Below are 17,172 nucleotides of genomic sequence, written 5' to 3' on the forward strand. Positions count from 1 at the left end.
TGAAACTCCATTTAACTGCAGATTATTAACTGTATGAATCAAATGATGGAACCTTATTCATGCTCCATTCATGATCAGGAACATTCTCGAGGAACCACGACCACATCTCTGATACAGAAAGATTGACATAGTAATCGAATCCCAATCCACCTTGAGAAATTGGTTCACATATTCCAGGATAAAGTGTAGCCTGCATAACATAGCAAACGATACTTCATAAACTGGTAAGGCAAACATATGCTAATATCAGAGTCTGAAATAATAGAACAGTAATAGTAGTTCTTGATGCTAATGCTCTAATAAGAATAAAAACCAGGCACCATGGGGAGACTGATCACAACTACTAGCTGGAACCAACATTGGGTAATAGCCTTTTTTAGCCATGTGGCATGTGCAACCATAGATAGATAGATGGAGGTGGGATTGACAAATACATGTTAGGACACAATTAAAATGTCAATGGTTTGAGCAATTTGGTTTTCTGGAATAAAGGAACAGCTCTCAAATTGAGCTAACCAGGTTTGATGCTCAAACTAACTTATGTATATAAAGCTAAACTACACAAGTATATACTACATTCCTGAAATTTGACCATGTTAGACATGATCCCTATCCCATATTAATGTGCAGCACAGATTTCAACATTTTTGTATTTCTGTCTTTATACTTATGTTGAGGTTGCTGATTTGTAATATTATATTAGAACTAGTGTCCCTCACTTAAATAAGGGCACATGTGTCTTTTCCATTATATTAATAATATAAAAACATGTCTAGCCGAATGGGAGAGGAACTTTTTCCCTAATTTGAACCAGACTTTTCTTCTCTCTTTTTCTCCTCCTTTCTCTCTCTCTTTCTTCCCTCTTTCTTCCTCTTTCTTCTTGGCTGTTATCAGACTAACAGAACTCAAAAGCAGGCCGAATTATAACATGGTATCAGAGCTCAACTAAGCAACTCGGATCTGCCCAGATTTCTGTTCTCTGCGCACTCAATCTAGGGTTTTCCCTTGATTTCTCTGCCATCGATTGGAGATAAGGGAAAGGGCTGAAAAGGAGTGGTCGCCCTCTTCCTTTGGAGGTTTCTATGCCTCCAGTTGTGTCTTGTGTGGTCAGTTGCTGTGGTTTCTAAGAAGCCCTCCCCTAATCGATGAAGAGAAGAGGGCTGATTCGTGTGGTGCAGTGGGTGTCTTGTGTGGACTGATTTTCTTCTCGTGTGGTTTGTCTTTTAAGTGATGAGGTAAGAGATTTCTATGCATATTTTCTGTTATGAATCAAATAGGAATTATGTTTCAGATCGTATGATGGAATTTCAGACTGTAGTGTGCTAGGCTTTATGCTGTTTTTTTTTGTGTGATTCAAAGGAGGAGTGGTGCTCATATAATGGTGAGATTTCAGGTAGTCGTAGGGTAGGGGTGGTGGTGTAAAGAGTGCAATCTTCAGCAATAACAAGTGCTGAAACCAGTGTGATCAGTGTGATCAAACAGTGTGCAGTGTGCCGAATTCAGTGATAACAGAATTCAGCAATGGGAGATAACAATGATAGCAAATCTAATGTGATGATACCTACCGACTACCTGAATGTTCAAATGACCTCCATTAAACTGAATGGAGAGAATTATGTACCTTGGGCTAAATCTGTAGAAGTTTTTCTGAAGGCAAAGAAGAAGGTGAAACACATAAGGGAGGAGAAACCCTCCACTGATTCTCATGAGTATGAAGACTAGGAACAAGAGGATGCACAGATTATCACGTGGTTATGGAATAGTATGGAACCCAAGATTAGTGTAAATTTCATGTTTCTTGACATTGCCAAAGATGTGTGGGAACATGCTAAGAAGTTGTATTCTGGTCAAGACAATACAACCAGAGTATATCAGCTGTATCAGGAATACTTTAATCTGCAACAGGGCAATCAGAGTCTTGAGGAGTACTATGCTAGTATGAGAAACATCCGTAATGAGTTGAATGTTTATCACCCCCTCACTTCTGATGTCAAAATTCAGCAACAACAGAGAGAACAACTTGACATGACTCGATTTTTGGTGGGGCTGAAATCTGAGTATGAACCAGTACGGGCTCAGATACTAGGAGGGTCAGCTCTCCCTTCTTTAGAAGAGGTGTTTGCTCGATTTCGGAGGATTTCTATTGGATCTACTGAGAACTCTAATGTCTCAGATAAATCAGCCTTTGTAGTGTCAAGGGGCCGTGGTGTTAGAGGTGGAGCTCAAGGAGCTCAGTCTGGCTGTGGTGGTAGCAGTGGCCCGGTATATGGCCGGAGTGGTGGTGGTGGACCTACATATAACCGTGGTGGTGGTCGTACTGGAGGTAGAGATTCAGGGGGAGCCCGTGGTATAGGACGTGGCTCAGGTTTGAGGAGGTGTACTCATTGTGGTATGGATGGACATACCATTAATTATTGCTATGACTTGCATGGTCCATCCTCAACCTGGGCCAATCATGCCATGACTAGTGACACCAGTTCTAGTTTCAGACAAGAGAATCGTTCAGCTGATCAGATGCCTCCTACATCCACAGATGGTTCCGGGAAGGAGATGGTGAGTGTTCCCCGTGATGAGTATGAGAGGTTTGTCCAATCCACATCTCAGCAGAACACGACTACTTTCGCACACTCAGGTATGGCTTGTTTGGCATCCACACCCAATCCCTGGATTATTGACTCTGGAGCCTCTGATCACATGACTGGAACTCCAGGTGTGTTTTCTTCCCTCTTTCATTGCTCAACATCACAATCTGTTACCCTTCTAATGGTTCCACATCCTCCATTTGTGGTATTGGTAATGTTGACCTGGACCCTGTATCCTTATCCTCAGTTTTGTATGTTCCTAAATTTCCGTTTAACCTTATGTCTATTAGTAAACTGACCAAGTCACTTAATTGTTCCATTACCTTTTACCCTTCTATGTGTGTTTTTCAGGATCTCAAGACGGGGATGAAGATTGGTGGAGGGCATGAAGCTGGTGGATTGTATTATCTTGACGGTGGTGGAAGAACATCAACAACTCTCCAATCATCTCTCTCTCCTCTCCAGTGGCCCTATCGATTTGGTCATCCTTCGCTTGAAATATTTGGTTCCTTCGTTGAGTCAACTTTCTATTTTAGATTGTGAGTCGTGTCAGTTTGGGAAACACCATCGTCTTCCCTTTAGTTCTAGGGTTAATAACCGTGTGGAGTCCTTTATTTTTTATTCACTCGGATGTTTGGAGTCCTTATAAAGTGATGTCATACAATGGATATAGATATTTTGTCATTTTTGTTGATGATTTTTCAAGGATGACGTGGCTCTATTTAATGAAGGAAAGAAGTGAATTGTTTACCATCTTCCAGAAATTTTATGCTGAGATTCGCAATCAATTTGGTGTTCACATTAAAATTTTTCGTTTTGATAATGGCTGTGAATATTTATCTTCATCATTTCAAGAATACTTGGACCAACATGGCATTATACATCAGACCTCATGTCCCTACATCCCACAACAAAATGGGGTGGCTGAGAGAAAGAATCGTCATCTCTTGGAAACAGCATGATCCCTCATGCATCACGTGAATGTTCCCAAACCCTTTTGGAGTGATGCGGTGCTTACTTCTTGCTTCTTGATTAATCGGATGCCCACGTCTATCCTTGATGGTCATTCCCCATTTACTACCTTGTTTCCCACCTTGTCTCCGTTTCCTCTTTCTCCTCGGGTATTTGGGTGTGTCTGCTTCGTCCATAATCTGGGCCCCGGGAACGACAAGTTAGATGCACGATCCCTTAAGTGCATCTTCCTTGGCTATTCTCGGACCCAGAAAGGGTATAAGTGTTACCATCCTAGTTCTCGACGTTCCTTTGTGTGTGCTGATGTTACCTTCTTTGAGTCTACTCCATTTTTCTTGGGGTCCGGTGATGCTTCTTCCTCCTCATCACCTCCCCCTCTTCCACTTCCAGTTGCCGATTCTGTTCCCCTTGTTCCAGCCATGACCAAGTCCTTGCCTCCAGTGCCACCACCTGTTGAACGCCCACCTATCCGTCAAGTGTATACACATCGCCCATGTGTACCGGCTGCTACTCCTCCGGCTCCATCACTGTCGACAGATCCGACAGTTGTCTCCACACCAGCCCCGAACCAAGTATCTGATCTTGATCTTCCCATTGCCTTGCGGAAAGGTAAACGCACTTGCACCCTTCATCCTATTTTTAATCATGTTTCACTCACCTTTCTGCCTCCCATCACCAGTTTCTCTCTTTATTATCCTTAGTTGTTGTTCCTAAGGATGTTCAGGAAGCCCTTGCCTCTCCAGGGTGGTGTCGTGCAATGGAAGAAGAGCTCTCAGCTCTACTTCATAATCATACTTGGGACCTCACCGCTCTTCCTCCTGGGAAGCAGGCTGTCGGTTGTAAGTGGGTTTATACTGTTAAGTATTTGCTTGATGGTAGTGTTGAGTGCCTGAAAGCTCGGTTGGTTGCAAAAGGGTACTCCCAAACCTATGGTATTGACTACACAGAGACCTTCTCCCCAATTTCTAAGATAGGGACGGTTCGTGTTGTGATCTCTCTTGTAGCTATGTATGATTGGCCCCTATATCAGCTTGATATCAAGAATGCCTTTTTGCATGGTGATTTGCTCGAGGAGGTCTATATGGAGCAACCACCAGGGTTTGTTGTGTTAGACAGTTTTGTATGCCCTTAGCTTCAATCCGATTTGATGTACTTTTGACATTTAGTGTAAATAAATGAAGTGCATGTTTGATTCATGTTGTTTGGTATAATTCTGTGTAAGACCCTAAAACTGGACACTTATAGAGACTCGTGTTAGTTTTAAATGTTCATAGCCATTGGATAAGTCTGGGGAGATTTATCCTGCCAAGGTTGATACTGGTGTGCCACCAAGTGTGTTGGGATGGCCTGTCTCGGCCACCAGGGTAAGACCCAAGGCACATGCAGTATGGGATTACTCGAATCCTTGAACCGGACCAGATTTCCAGTATTGCCCTGGACCTTGGAGACAGATGGGCAAAACTGGAAAGTTACACCTGACCCCTAGACTCGATTATGATACTTCACTAGGTGTTGGATCAGGCTGTCTTTGATATGCCAATCAGTGAGATCCTTAGCGGGGATCAAAACCTGGGTATGTTGGGACAGTCTGAGAATTCATCTGAGTGGGTGATCATAGTGACAGGATCAGCCCCTTTGTCGGACAAGGGTAATGATCGGGAAAGGCACTCTCTCTGATGGAAACCAAACTACCGGCAGTTGATTTCAATCGTTGGAATTTTGTTTTGCAAAATTAAAATATATATATGTATATGTACGATTTCAAAATGTTTGCAAATGGTTCTAATTCCCGGGATCCATGTGAATGGAGAGTGCGGCACTGTTCCTTGCAGCCGAGGGAGAGGTCCTCTCTTGTCGGGCAGTGCTTGATCATCAAGGGCTGAGAGGTTAAGTGTAAGACCATTTAGGATAGTACCTGATGGATTAATCTTGCACCTGCCCACAGTCCCAGGGTTTTTATAAGATGGCTTGGCCCAGGGACCACTTAATGCAAGTGTTGGGCCCATAGGGTTCATGTGATGGGCTCAGGGGTTTACTGAGCTTTTCAGTGAATTCGGCTGGGCCTTGTGATAAAGGCTGGGCTGAACCCATGTGGCTGGTGTGTAGATCAATGCTTGGGTCCCACGCCATACAAAGAAGCCCAACTGGGCAGCAGATTGGAAACTAGTTAAGCACTGAACATTTAATGGGCCAAAAGCCCATTTCGAGTTGGGCTGATGTGATCACCCATCTATGGGGCGGATTTGAGATTAATGTTAGCAAAAGGATAGGGCTTTTTAACCTTATCCACTCTGGGAGACCAAATTCAAATCAGATTTGAATCTGGTAACCTCCTGATAAGAACAGGAGTAAGCTAACTTAATCTGCAGATAGGATTAAGATCATCCCCTATCCAAATACTGATTTGGATTGGGATAACTCCTAATTAGGAGGTTTCTTAATCAAGAAGAAAAGAGGAGAAACCCTAAGAGAAAAACATTAGATTTCGAACAAGGGGTTTTGAGAAAGAAAAAAGCATCCTGCGAACTGAGATTAGATCTCATTCACACTCCAGAGAGAAGAGAGGCAATTCAGCCATCTTCGTCCCAGGAGTTCTCCTCTAGCCGCCGCCACTCTTTCTGACAAGATTCGATCTTTGAAGAAGAAAGAAGTCAAGAAATCAGTTCTTGACATCAGTCTTGTAGAAAAGACTGAAAAAGATTCAGTGTTCAGAGTTTCCAGAGGATTCTTGCAAAGGATCCAGTGTGTAGGACGCACTCTGCTGGTTCCGTTCCACCCACAGCTGTGTCATCTTCAGCAGGAGCGGATCTTGGTGTCTTCTTTGGGCGTGAACACCAACTTTGAGAGATATTGCTTCTCCGGATCTGGTATATTCCTCCCTTTTTCTTTTTGGTTCAGATCTGGTTCGATTATGGTTCAAGTAGGATCCTTGAATATTGTATTTTAAATTTAGGGAATATGATTCCCAGTTGGAAGAAAGTAGAAAAATTTTTGAAATTCGCCCACCCATTCTGCAACCTTCTTGTCGTCCATTAGATGGATCTTACCATTCTTTCATGTTGCTCAGGGGGAGGATGGTAAGGTATGCAGACTAAAGAAGGCTATATATGGGCTTAAACAGTCTCCTCGAGCATGGTTTGGTAGGTTCAACGAGGTGGTAAAGAAGTTTGGTATGAAACAGTGCCAAGTTGATCATTTCGTCTTCAGTCATGACTCTTCAGCAGGAAAAATATCATTGGTGGTGTATGTAGATGATATTGTTATTACCGGGAATGATAAAATGGGCATTGACAGGTTGAAGACATTTCTATAGGAACATTTTCAAACAAAGGACCTTGGTAAATTGAAATATTTCTTGGGGATAGAAGTAGCAAGGTCTAAGCACGGTATTAATTTGTGTCAGAGGAAATATGTGCTTGATTTGCTAGAGGAAACAGGTTTGTTAGGTGCTAAACCAGCTGAAACACCTATGTAAACAAATACTAAGCTGAGCAATGATATAGGTGAAGTGTTTGAAGACCCTGGCAGATACCGACGACTTGTAGGTAAACTAAACTACCTAACCATTACTCGGCTAGATATTTCATTTGCGGTTAGTGTGGTAAGTCAGTTCGTGCAGAAACCTCTAGTTCCTCATTGGAATGCGGTTCTAAGAATTGTGAGGTATTTAAAAGGGGTCCCTGGTCGTGGTTTGATATACAAAAGTGGTGGAACACTTGAAATAGAAGGGTATACTGTTGTTGACTGGGCTGGTTCTATGTCTGATAGGCGGTCTACCACAGGTTATTGCACTTTTTTGGGGGGTAATCTAGTGACATGAAAAAGTAAGAAGCAGACAGTCGTGGCAAGAAGCAGTGCAAAGGCAGAATATAGAGCTATGGCACATACTGCTTGTGAATTAGTGTGGCTAAGGAACCTTCTACAGGAGATAGGATACAACATTAATACTCCAATGAAGCTCTATTGTGACAATCAGGCTGCAGTTCATATTTCTTCTAATCCGGTGTTTCATGAAATAACCAAGCACATAGAGGTTGATTGTCACTTTGTGAGAGAGAAGGTGCTGAATAGAGTGATAGACACTGCATACGTTAATACAGGGAACCAATGGGTAGACTTATTTACAAAAGGGTTGAGTCGGGAAAGAGTAGACTACATATGTAACAAGCTAGGATTATATGATATATACTCACCAGCTTGAGGGGGAGTGTTAGTGTAGGGGTATTTCTGTCTTTATACTTATGTTGAGGTTGCTGATTTGTAATATTATATTAAAACTAGTGTCCCTCACTTAAATAAGGGCACATGTGTCTTTTCCATTATATTAATAATATAAAAACATGTCTGGCCGAATGGGAGAGGAACTTTTTCCCTAATTCGAACCAGACTTTTCTTCTCTCTTTTTCTCCTCCTTTCTCTCTCTCTTTCTTCCCTCTTTCTTCCTCTTTCTTCTTGGTTGCTATCAGACTAACAGAACTCAAAGGCAAGCCGAATTATAACAATTTTTATATGGAGAATCTTTATCTATTGTATAAATCTTGTTATCATTTTGTGTTTATTTATTTTATTTATAGACTGTTTATAAATAAAATAAACAGTCTATAAATAAAATATAGGATTGATGCTCAAATAAACTTTTTTATATAAAGCTAATCTACACAAGGAGACACCATTTCTTGAAATTTGACCATGTTAGACATGATATCATATTCATGTGCAGTACAGATTTCAACCTTTTTATATGGAGAATCTTAATGTCATATAAATCTTGTTATCATTTATTGTTGCTGCTTTTATTGTTTAGACATGATGTTAAATACACACTTATATCTTGAAATTGCAGTTTATATATTGTTGTCTTAAAACAAACCAATTTGTATATGCAAAATACTTTTTGTCTCTTGGGTATGCTGAAGTTTCAGATTATTCTTTTGTCCTTTTGGCTCAGCAAACCCTTCATATCTTTGTCCCAAAGTTGATATCATTAGAAAGGAAGAAAAGACCATTAAGCAAGTAATAAACTTAAAGCTACTTACATCTTCTGCAATTGTTATTATGCCAGGATGAAGCTCATGTAGGATTTCATTTGCCAAGATTAGGTATATTAGTGCATCTTTGTCAACATATTGATTACAGTACCTGGATTCAACATTAACAATAAAATAGATAGTTTCTTAATTAGCAGAAAGCATGAGGAAGAAGGAAAATAAATAAATAAACTTCTCTCGAACATACTAACTGTCATGCTCCAAAGAAAAGGAAAAAGGATAAACGAAAAAGAAAACCCACAGAACTGTTTACATGCATTTACTACTCATTATCATAGTTGTTAAGTGACACCTAGGATGCCTAGGAGACAAGGTGCCTATGAAGGGTTGCCTCACTTGAATACCTAGATATTTTGTGCACAGTGCTATGAAAATTTATTATATTCTTTCTCTTTTGAGATTATAATAATAAAATACATATTATTAAACTAAACTATTCATTTTGTGAATTTATATACTAGTTTATATTTATAATTTTGTAATTTGTTGGGATTCAATCAACGCATGTGTTGGTGTACGCTCTCTTGAATCCTCAGGGACTTCAAAACCTGAACCAATACACAAGGAAGAACTTAAAATTTGGTCTAATCAACACATTCTTCTTCTTTTTCTTCTTGAGAAATGGAACTTTTCGTTCAAACAAAAAGAAGATGCGCATCAGAGGATGTGAAATGTAAACAGAGCTCAATGGCAAAAACACAAAAAGAGTCCAATCAGAACTCAGGTAAACAATCTGCCCTATACAAAGAGATCCTCTCTAAGCCATATTTAGCTAAAGTGTCAGCCTTTTGGTTCAGTTCTCTAGGGATCCATCTGTAGCTACAGCCAAGAAGAGAAGGAAGAAAATTCACTGATTTCAAGAAGGAAATAATCTATCCTCCAAGGACCAGCTGCAGACTTGTTGGCCCATCCAGACACATTCCTGGGATCCCCCTCAACCAACAAAGGGAATGCCTACAAGGTTTTGGCAAATCAGAGACTGGCAAGAAGGGCCTTAACTTCAGCTTCTGAGGCATCCGTTACAGCAACAGGTCTACCCTCTCTTTTCTTCTTTTCATAGGACAAAAAAGGAGTCAGCCCCTATATTTTCTGCATTTTCTTTTCTTTTCTTCTTTTTATTCTCATGAATATATTGATTTTTCTATGTTTTAATATGAAATTTATACTTTTTTTTGTTGAAGATTATAGGCACGTACTAGCGAAAGATGGCTGCTGAGAGCTATGGAATCTAGGGAATTAAGCTGCTATTCTTGTCTTTTTATCTAAGAAAATCCATTTCCTAGGCAACTAGGCAACAAGGTGCCCCCTGTCACCTAGCCTCACCTCAGTACCTTGAAAACTATAATTACTGTGCAAGGACGACTATATAGACATGCATACATAAAGATGCATATATGGTTCCTCCATCAGATATGAAACATAACACTTGGCACTGGAATGCATTTTACCAGTTCACATAATCCCTGCACCCTATCATTTACAGCTTTCCACTGGTATGGTGACATTAGAGATTAAAAGATTAATTTTTTTATAGTTTGGGAAATGCTCAAAGAAAGATCTTAGTTTAGCCAGATGGAAGAGGCTTTTGGTATCACTAGTTCACTACAAATAAAGTGTGTAGAAGGAATATGTGCATCCCTTTCTGCTGATATAAAAAATTTGCATCCCTTTTGGCACCCTAACTATGTCACTTCATGTAAGATTACTGGTACTATTTAGATCTCTTCTCTGAATAACTTCATCTATATATGCTTGGCATGTTTGTTGTAATTTATTCTTTTATCTCATAATCAATAAAATTCACGATTAAAAACTTGGTATACATCCATGCTCAAAATATGAAGAGTTCCAAAATTGACACTCCAAATATTTGGTTCCATTTCATGCTCCCACCCTGTGGTATAATCCAGTCACTGAGGCCAAAGCAGTGATAATTTGTCACTTGTCATGTTAAACCAAATATCAAGTACAAGCTATCAATATTGTCAACATAAACACATTAGCACCTGATGATGATGAAACTCTTGTAATAAGAGAATTGTTGAAACCATATTAAATAGTTGATTGATGAACAAAATAAGTCAGTTACTTACTCCTCCATGTCACCAGTAAAAGAAGCAAAACCATTGTGTGTATACATCATGGATGAGAGTGAATGGAACTGGAAACCATCGATCATATACTCCACAATCCACCTGTTCAAATGACAAATTATAAACAATTCTAAGTGAAATCCCCATCATTGACAACAATGCAAAAGAAATGAAAATAAAAAAAAGGACCAAAGTGGTTGTCAAATAATTTAATGGTCTCTCTAATGAGATTCACAGTTACTCCATTATCCATTAAGGTAGTTAACATTGTGAAGGGAAATACATTTAAATGAAGGAAGCAATGTGCTGACACTTGTAACTATTTGTAAATTACAGATAAGGTTGAACAAAACAATCATGAATTGTATCATAAATTGTAGGGTGATCTCTGATTTCCAAAAATTGTAACTGTGTGCATGATGTCTTTGATGTGATTTATCTCTGATACATAGTTCCAATTTAGGGTTGTAAATTTAGGATTTGTAGGTTAGAAAAGAAGAGAAAGAGTAAGAAAAAAAACAAAGGAAAGGGATATCATGTTAACCGCTAGATGAGCCCTCAAAATTTTATTATTTTGTATCCATAACAACAATAAAGATAAACTGCTCCTTCAAAAACATGTAAAACACTATGTATAATTTAATCAATACCCATGTATTTCCACATCAAAGTCCATAGCAGGAACATGTCTTTTTACTCAGAACACAAGGAAGGTTAACCATCTCAATAGAGCAAGTCCAGATTGGATTTGTTGGGCATATGTTCAAGAACCAAATTCCATCAATATTGGTGATCACCATTTTAGGGCCCAATTCTTGTGGTCTTGGATCTGATAGGCACCAGAGTGAATCCTGTCTTACAAGGTCATAAGCTTGATCTGATATTTAACATGTTGGAACTTGTGTTTGAAAGATACTTAATAATGGTGATTAACTGGATCATAAGCTTAAGAAGAACTCATAAAGAGAGTCTCATTCCTCAGTACATAAGTACTGTGTCATGTCAGATACTTCAACTTTTAGAACAAGACTCTGTCCAAGTCCAACACTATGTCAAGTTATGTTCTTGCCATATTTGGGTAAAATAGATTTTTTGGTTAGCATACTCCTAAAATATATTGGTTTCTGGAGTCATTACTTTACTAATGAGATGATAGACTCCCTAGTCAATGTTATGTTGAATATGATTACTCATTACTTCTTTTCCTCTTTGGGGACTTGATCTTCCAAGGTAATTCTACTGCATCTTCTCCTTCAATCATTCCATTTGGCATCCCATTATTTTTTCACTATTCTCTGTCAATAATGAAACTGAGAGTTGTACTTGCCCTTCCTTCATAGATGACCTACTGTTTCTTAATTATTATATACTTGTATTAATTAAAAATTATAAGTATTGCTGGCCCCATTTTCTGGGATGAGGCTAGTGACAATGATGAAATAGTAAACATATATTCATGTCATAGAGAGGAAAAAAAAACAAATAGACTGATTTTGCACAAATGAAAGAGTAAAAAAAATGATATATTGATGGTTCATAAGTACCACTTCAGATTTGACAGAAGATAGTGGAGCACATCAAGATCACCATACTTAAACATTCTGGTACCCCAATATTTGTGATGCCCTCGTTTACCTATTCAAGAGAAAAGTTTACACATCACTTGTGAAGGTTTTAGCAAAAGAACAAATGATAACCATACAGCTTATGAGTCTCTTCTATTGGCATTTACTCTTCCATTAACATCGCTGAGAAATCTACAAGGGTTGCAACAACGGAAGCAAATAGGCAAGGCACTTGATTGGTACAGACAAGAGAAGCATCTCCAAGGTAAGAAAACTATTGGCATATGGTTCTTCATCATACATATTCTTGCAAGAAGTAACTCATAATATTTTGTTATATTCATGTAAAAATGCCTTAGGAGATTTATACATCTTAGCAAATAACTCAAGACATAATCAAAAGAAGGGTTTCAAACTATTCACCTATAGGTATCTCAATAAAATGGAAAATCTATATTTCTTGAACCAGGTTTTAGAAGTTTTCTCATCAGGTTTCCATGTATACAAGACAAAAGTCCATTAAACAAATAGATATGGAAGGAAGGTTCTATTGCATACAAAAACAAAAGAGCAAACTTCTGACAGGTAAAAGGGAAGTGAAACTAAAGAAACAAGTTCTACTTATACAAGTAGATTGCCAAGGAGTTAAGTTTATATATCCACATCACTTGGAACAATTTTGCATATTAGAACAGTAAGAGAGAAATACTGATTTGAGTATTGGATTGTTACACTAGATACATTAATAGGAAAAAGAAGGTTGTTAGTTTTAGGAAAAGCAACTTCACCTGGATGCAATGATTGGAAAAAGGAAAACAATGAAATAATTGCTAGGGAATCCAGTAAACAGTCAAGATGAAATTTGAATTAATGTGTTGCCACTTACCAGTATGAAAGTAGCAGTCATTTGATCCATCAAAAAGGGACAAACCAACCATTTCATCTGCTGCTGAGTAAGAGTGGGCAATATCTAAGAAGACTAACAATCCGAGCCCTGTAAAGAGAAATTATACATTAAGTGCAACATAGTTAGGCCAATTGTCAAAAACGGGAAAAAAGAGGAGGGAACAATAAAAGAGCCAGCTCAAGAATAGAAACTTTTGTTGCTCATCAGAGCACAAGAAAAAAATTATTTTCCATTTTCTAAAAAAATTATTCTACATTATGTAAGCATTGGCTCTTTTGACTGAAAACTCAAGAATATAAATTAAGAATTCAATTTGCAGATTGAAAGATGACTATGTGCTTCAATTTAAGTAATGATTTACAAAATGAATGTCATCAGAGAAGTCTATGAAGATGACCATGTGCTTCATCAACCAAACGTTTGAATTCATCGGGAGTGCCAAAACGACTGCTAACAGCAAAGAGATTTGTGACCTGCATTGGACATTGTATTCATTGGATATTGAAGTAACCAATAAAGCATTTCTTGTAAATGAAGCTAAAAAGGGAATATTTGATGTATGGAAAGAGAATCATCCAGATTGACTTTTCTATTACTCCACAACAAATGAAGCTAAAAACATACAAGTGTTTTTTTTATCATAAACAAGTTAGAAAGAATTTTATTATTAGAAATAGTAATAACACATAGTACAGAGACTCAAGGAGAGTCACTAGTACCCCTTAACGGAAGGTCCCATGTACAAGTCATTTTTATTTACCTCTTCCCTTTCAAGGGTGTCAGCCAGAAAATTTGCTGATCTTCTAATCTACATGAACCAGTTAATCAGTTTTCTAGCTAGAAGCCTAACTTGACAAAATGTCTGAACCACCAAATTACCTCTCCTGATCCATTCATCCATCCAATTACTACTTTACCCTCCACTTCTAGACTTAGAATGTTTACCAATGAGCAAATCTTGGTGTTAAAGTACCGAGAAAAGTTCAACCTAATTTAGTTACCTATATCAATTGGGTCTAGTACATAAAAATGACTCAATTATGGCGATCCATCATCAGTAGTTCCTAAATTTCTTTGATTGCCATGAAAGTGGCCATCAAAGTTTGATTTCAGAGTTCCTTCCAGTGGTAAATGCCAGTCCACTCAAAGGCAAGGAGGGCACTTTTTGCCAAATTTTGATGATATCATCTCTAGAAAAAATATGATTTTCTTGATTTTACATTTTTTTGAAAGTAAAGTATAATGAGCAGATGAGATGAACCAAAGCCTCCTATATTCTCTTGTTATTTAAAATTCAAGCATTCCTCTCATCCCAAATGGCCCATAGAGTAGTGGCTCTCATACTTCTTCTGTACATGATCTTTCCCCTCTCGACGTTTGGGAGAAGAACTGTCTTAAATTTTATTCCACCTCCATTGGTTGCTCCCCCCTTGCACCAAAAAGTGTAAAGAATCATTTCTAAATACCCAAAACAAACTTGCAAGAGATTGGTTGCTCCCCTCATCTCCTACTTTGGATGATCTCATAGTCACAGTCACAAGTATTAATAATTTTCAACTAGAAAACTTTCCAGCAAAAAACAAGTGTTTTCAATGGAATTAGATCACTATATCTTTTCAATCAGAAATACAACTTGAGGATCAGTAGGAGATGTCACAGCTTTGAAGAAGAGGAATAAAAGAAAAGACCACTAGAATCAATGGACCAAATTCTACCACCTCACCATTAAGGTCAAAGAACTACCAAAAAGACGAATGCTTTCAGCTATCAAAAGCACAAAAGAGAACCATACACACATATCTAATGAGCTTCTGTAGTTTTCAAGTGCAAATAAAAGGAAGAATCTTCAACTCACTCTATAACCAACAGTAAAATAATCTTTATGCTCAATGACTCCAATCAACTGAATTACATTGTATCCAGCTTCTTTTACATGTGGAAGGACCTGGAAGGAGAAAGAGATGCAGAAAAGGAGAAAAATGCAATTATATGTTATAACTGAAGCGGAGAAAAACTACAACTGCAGGAGTTACCTTTTCAGTAAATTCATTAAAAGAAGAGACTTTTGGTTCTGATCCACTTATTCCAACATGGCATTCATATATTCGAAGAGACTTTGGCACTTCTGGACGTGGATTTTTCCATTTGAATGCACTTTCAGGAGGTGGTTCCCAATGCACTGCAAATGATTGCTTTCCATCTACACCTGCTTATAATCACAAGACTTCAGAACAAGCAAAAGGTATGCAGAAAAGAAGATATGTTTCCAATGTTTTACCAATAAAATCACTAATGAGACCATAAACAAACAACAAAATGGCGCAAATTGTTAGAGGGGATTATTCCAAAAAGACTTAGATATAGCATCTGGATGAAATAAAAGCTGTTTCACATACTTTAGGTACTGACTCAATCTAATTAGCTGACAAGGTGCAGAAGATTCAACCTTGGACTGAAACCAAGATTTCAGTTTCATTTTCAGAAGAAAATTATTGCACAAATAAGAAACACAACCTTGTGAGGTAGACTTGAGCAATGGTACTGCTAATCATTTCTTGAAAAAAGTTAGCTTTCCATGGCCATTTTACATACAGTTGAACACTATAAAATAACATTCTTCATGGAAGTTGTTCATTTTCCTTCATTTTACATGTAACCTAATCAAGTCCAAAATAAAAAGAGCTTTGATGAGAAAAAAAGAGTAAAGCAATACAGATACTCTGTCATAAGTAAGCTCACCTGGAAGCACATAAGTCGCCCAAGCAGGAACTCGCTCCAAAGGACCATTTGGAGTGTTGAGATAAACCCTGTATCTACTTCCATGAGGTATCCCTGGACTATACTTCTTTAACCAAGCTTTCCTTCCCTTTCGCATCTCTAACCAGTAAGCTAGAGGAGGCTTTTTGGCACGAAATTTTGCTCGCCATACAGGATCATCCACAATGCTGTAAATATCATATTCTTTTCCATTATCAATCACATCATAAGGAGGTAAGTTCGAAGGTGGATCATCTTTATGTTTTTCTTTCCACTCCTTATATCTTGTTTCAGCATCTGGTATTTCCTCCAGTTCCTCTTCAGTTTGGGGCCCGTTAGGTCCAAATATCTGCTCATATAACTTTGCAGCTACTTCAAAACGTGATTTAACAAACCGGTCCTCTCCGGGTTCCCAATATTCGTCATCCATTTTGTTGAATAGTTCTTCAATGGTAACACCACTGTCACCTTTATCATAGTCATCCACATAGTTGTACTGCTGAAAGAAGAATTCATCCGGTTTCTCTCCCTCCCTGAGCTTATCTTCAACAATGATCAACCAATAACCATAATCATCACGGCCAAGGTGACCCTCTCTTGCACTGTTTTCCGTTGGTGACCACCCATTAAAATCACCAACCAATGCACAGTAACGAGCACCTGTGCAAACATGTTACAGGCCCATGAAGTACTACCAAGCATATGTAAAGACAGTTCAAGCAACGCTAGATAAACAAAATTCAACAAAATGGCTATACACTCAATTGGCATTGCGGGACACTGCGAGTCTGGACATATATTTTTAAGAAATAGGCAATACCTGGAGCCCACTCCATGAAATCCACCCGATGTTGTACATTGCGATGCAAACCCAATATCTCGTATCTGGAGAAATCAATTCGAAACCGTTTTCAAAATCAAACAATTACGTAACAAGAACAATTTATTGAGAATTTTAGAAAATACATAGAAACTGATTTTCCGGCCATATCCAACACCATCCGTTCGGGAGATTTTTCTCGAAATTGCAACTATTCAGCATAAAAGCCAAAAGAACAAGAATACGAGATAGAAACCCAGAAACTGAAAAAAGATGCTGAAAACGATGGAAGGGGGACAAAACCCACCCAGATGCCATCTCCATGAGACTAGCGTAACGAGTTGACAACTGAACTTTAAGGTCCTTCATCGATTTATGCCTGAAAAAGTTAGTTAATTGATTAATAAAAACGCAACCTTGAGACACCA

General features: G+C 38.4%; 1 protein-coding gene across 2 annotated transcripts in view; it reads right to left on the minus strand.

Moving 5' to 3' along the window:
* EMB2729 (Alpha amylase family protein) overlaps window positions 1-17,172 on the minus strand; it is a 32,262-nt gene that overhangs the window by 14,786 nt on the left and 304 nt on the right. For both annotated transcript variants that reach the window (XR_734669.2, XM_010254179.2), the window contains exons 2-12: window positions 17,052-17,123; window positions 16,745-16,809; window positions 15,907-16,584; window positions 15,201-15,373; window positions 15,023-15,112; window positions 13,565-13,640; window positions 13,147-13,254; window positions 12,240-12,330; window positions 10,696-10,797; window positions 8,591-8,693; window positions 53-190 (exon numbers count right to left, since the gene is read on the minus strand). Coding sequence is in view for 1 of the 2 variants with exons in the window: in XM_010254179.2 (XP_010252481.1) it covers window positions 53-190; window positions 8,591-8,693; window positions 10,696-10,797; window positions 12,240-12,330; window positions 13,147-13,254; window positions 13,565-13,640; window positions 15,023-15,112; window positions 15,201-15,373; window positions 15,907-16,584; window positions 16,745-16,809; window positions 17,052-17,123 (1,696 nt within the window). In the remaining variant the exon portion in view is untranslated. The remainder of the gene's footprint in view (window positions 1-52; window positions 191-8,590; window positions 8,694-10,695; window positions 10,798-12,239; window positions 12,331-13,146; window positions 13,255-13,564; window positions 13,641-15,022; window positions 15,113-15,200; window positions 15,374-15,906; window positions 16,585-16,744; window positions 16,810-17,051; window positions 17,124-17,172) is intronic.

The sequence above is a fragment of the Nelumbo nucifera genome, chromosome 1 (genome assembly GCF_055504915.1).
Source record: "Nelumbo nucifera cultivar China Antique chromosome 1, China Antique-T2T, whole genome shotgun sequence".
In the NCBI taxonomy this organism is placed as follows: Eukaryota; Viridiplantae; Streptophyta; class Magnoliopsida; order Proteales; family Nelumbonaceae; genus Nelumbo; species Nelumbo nucifera.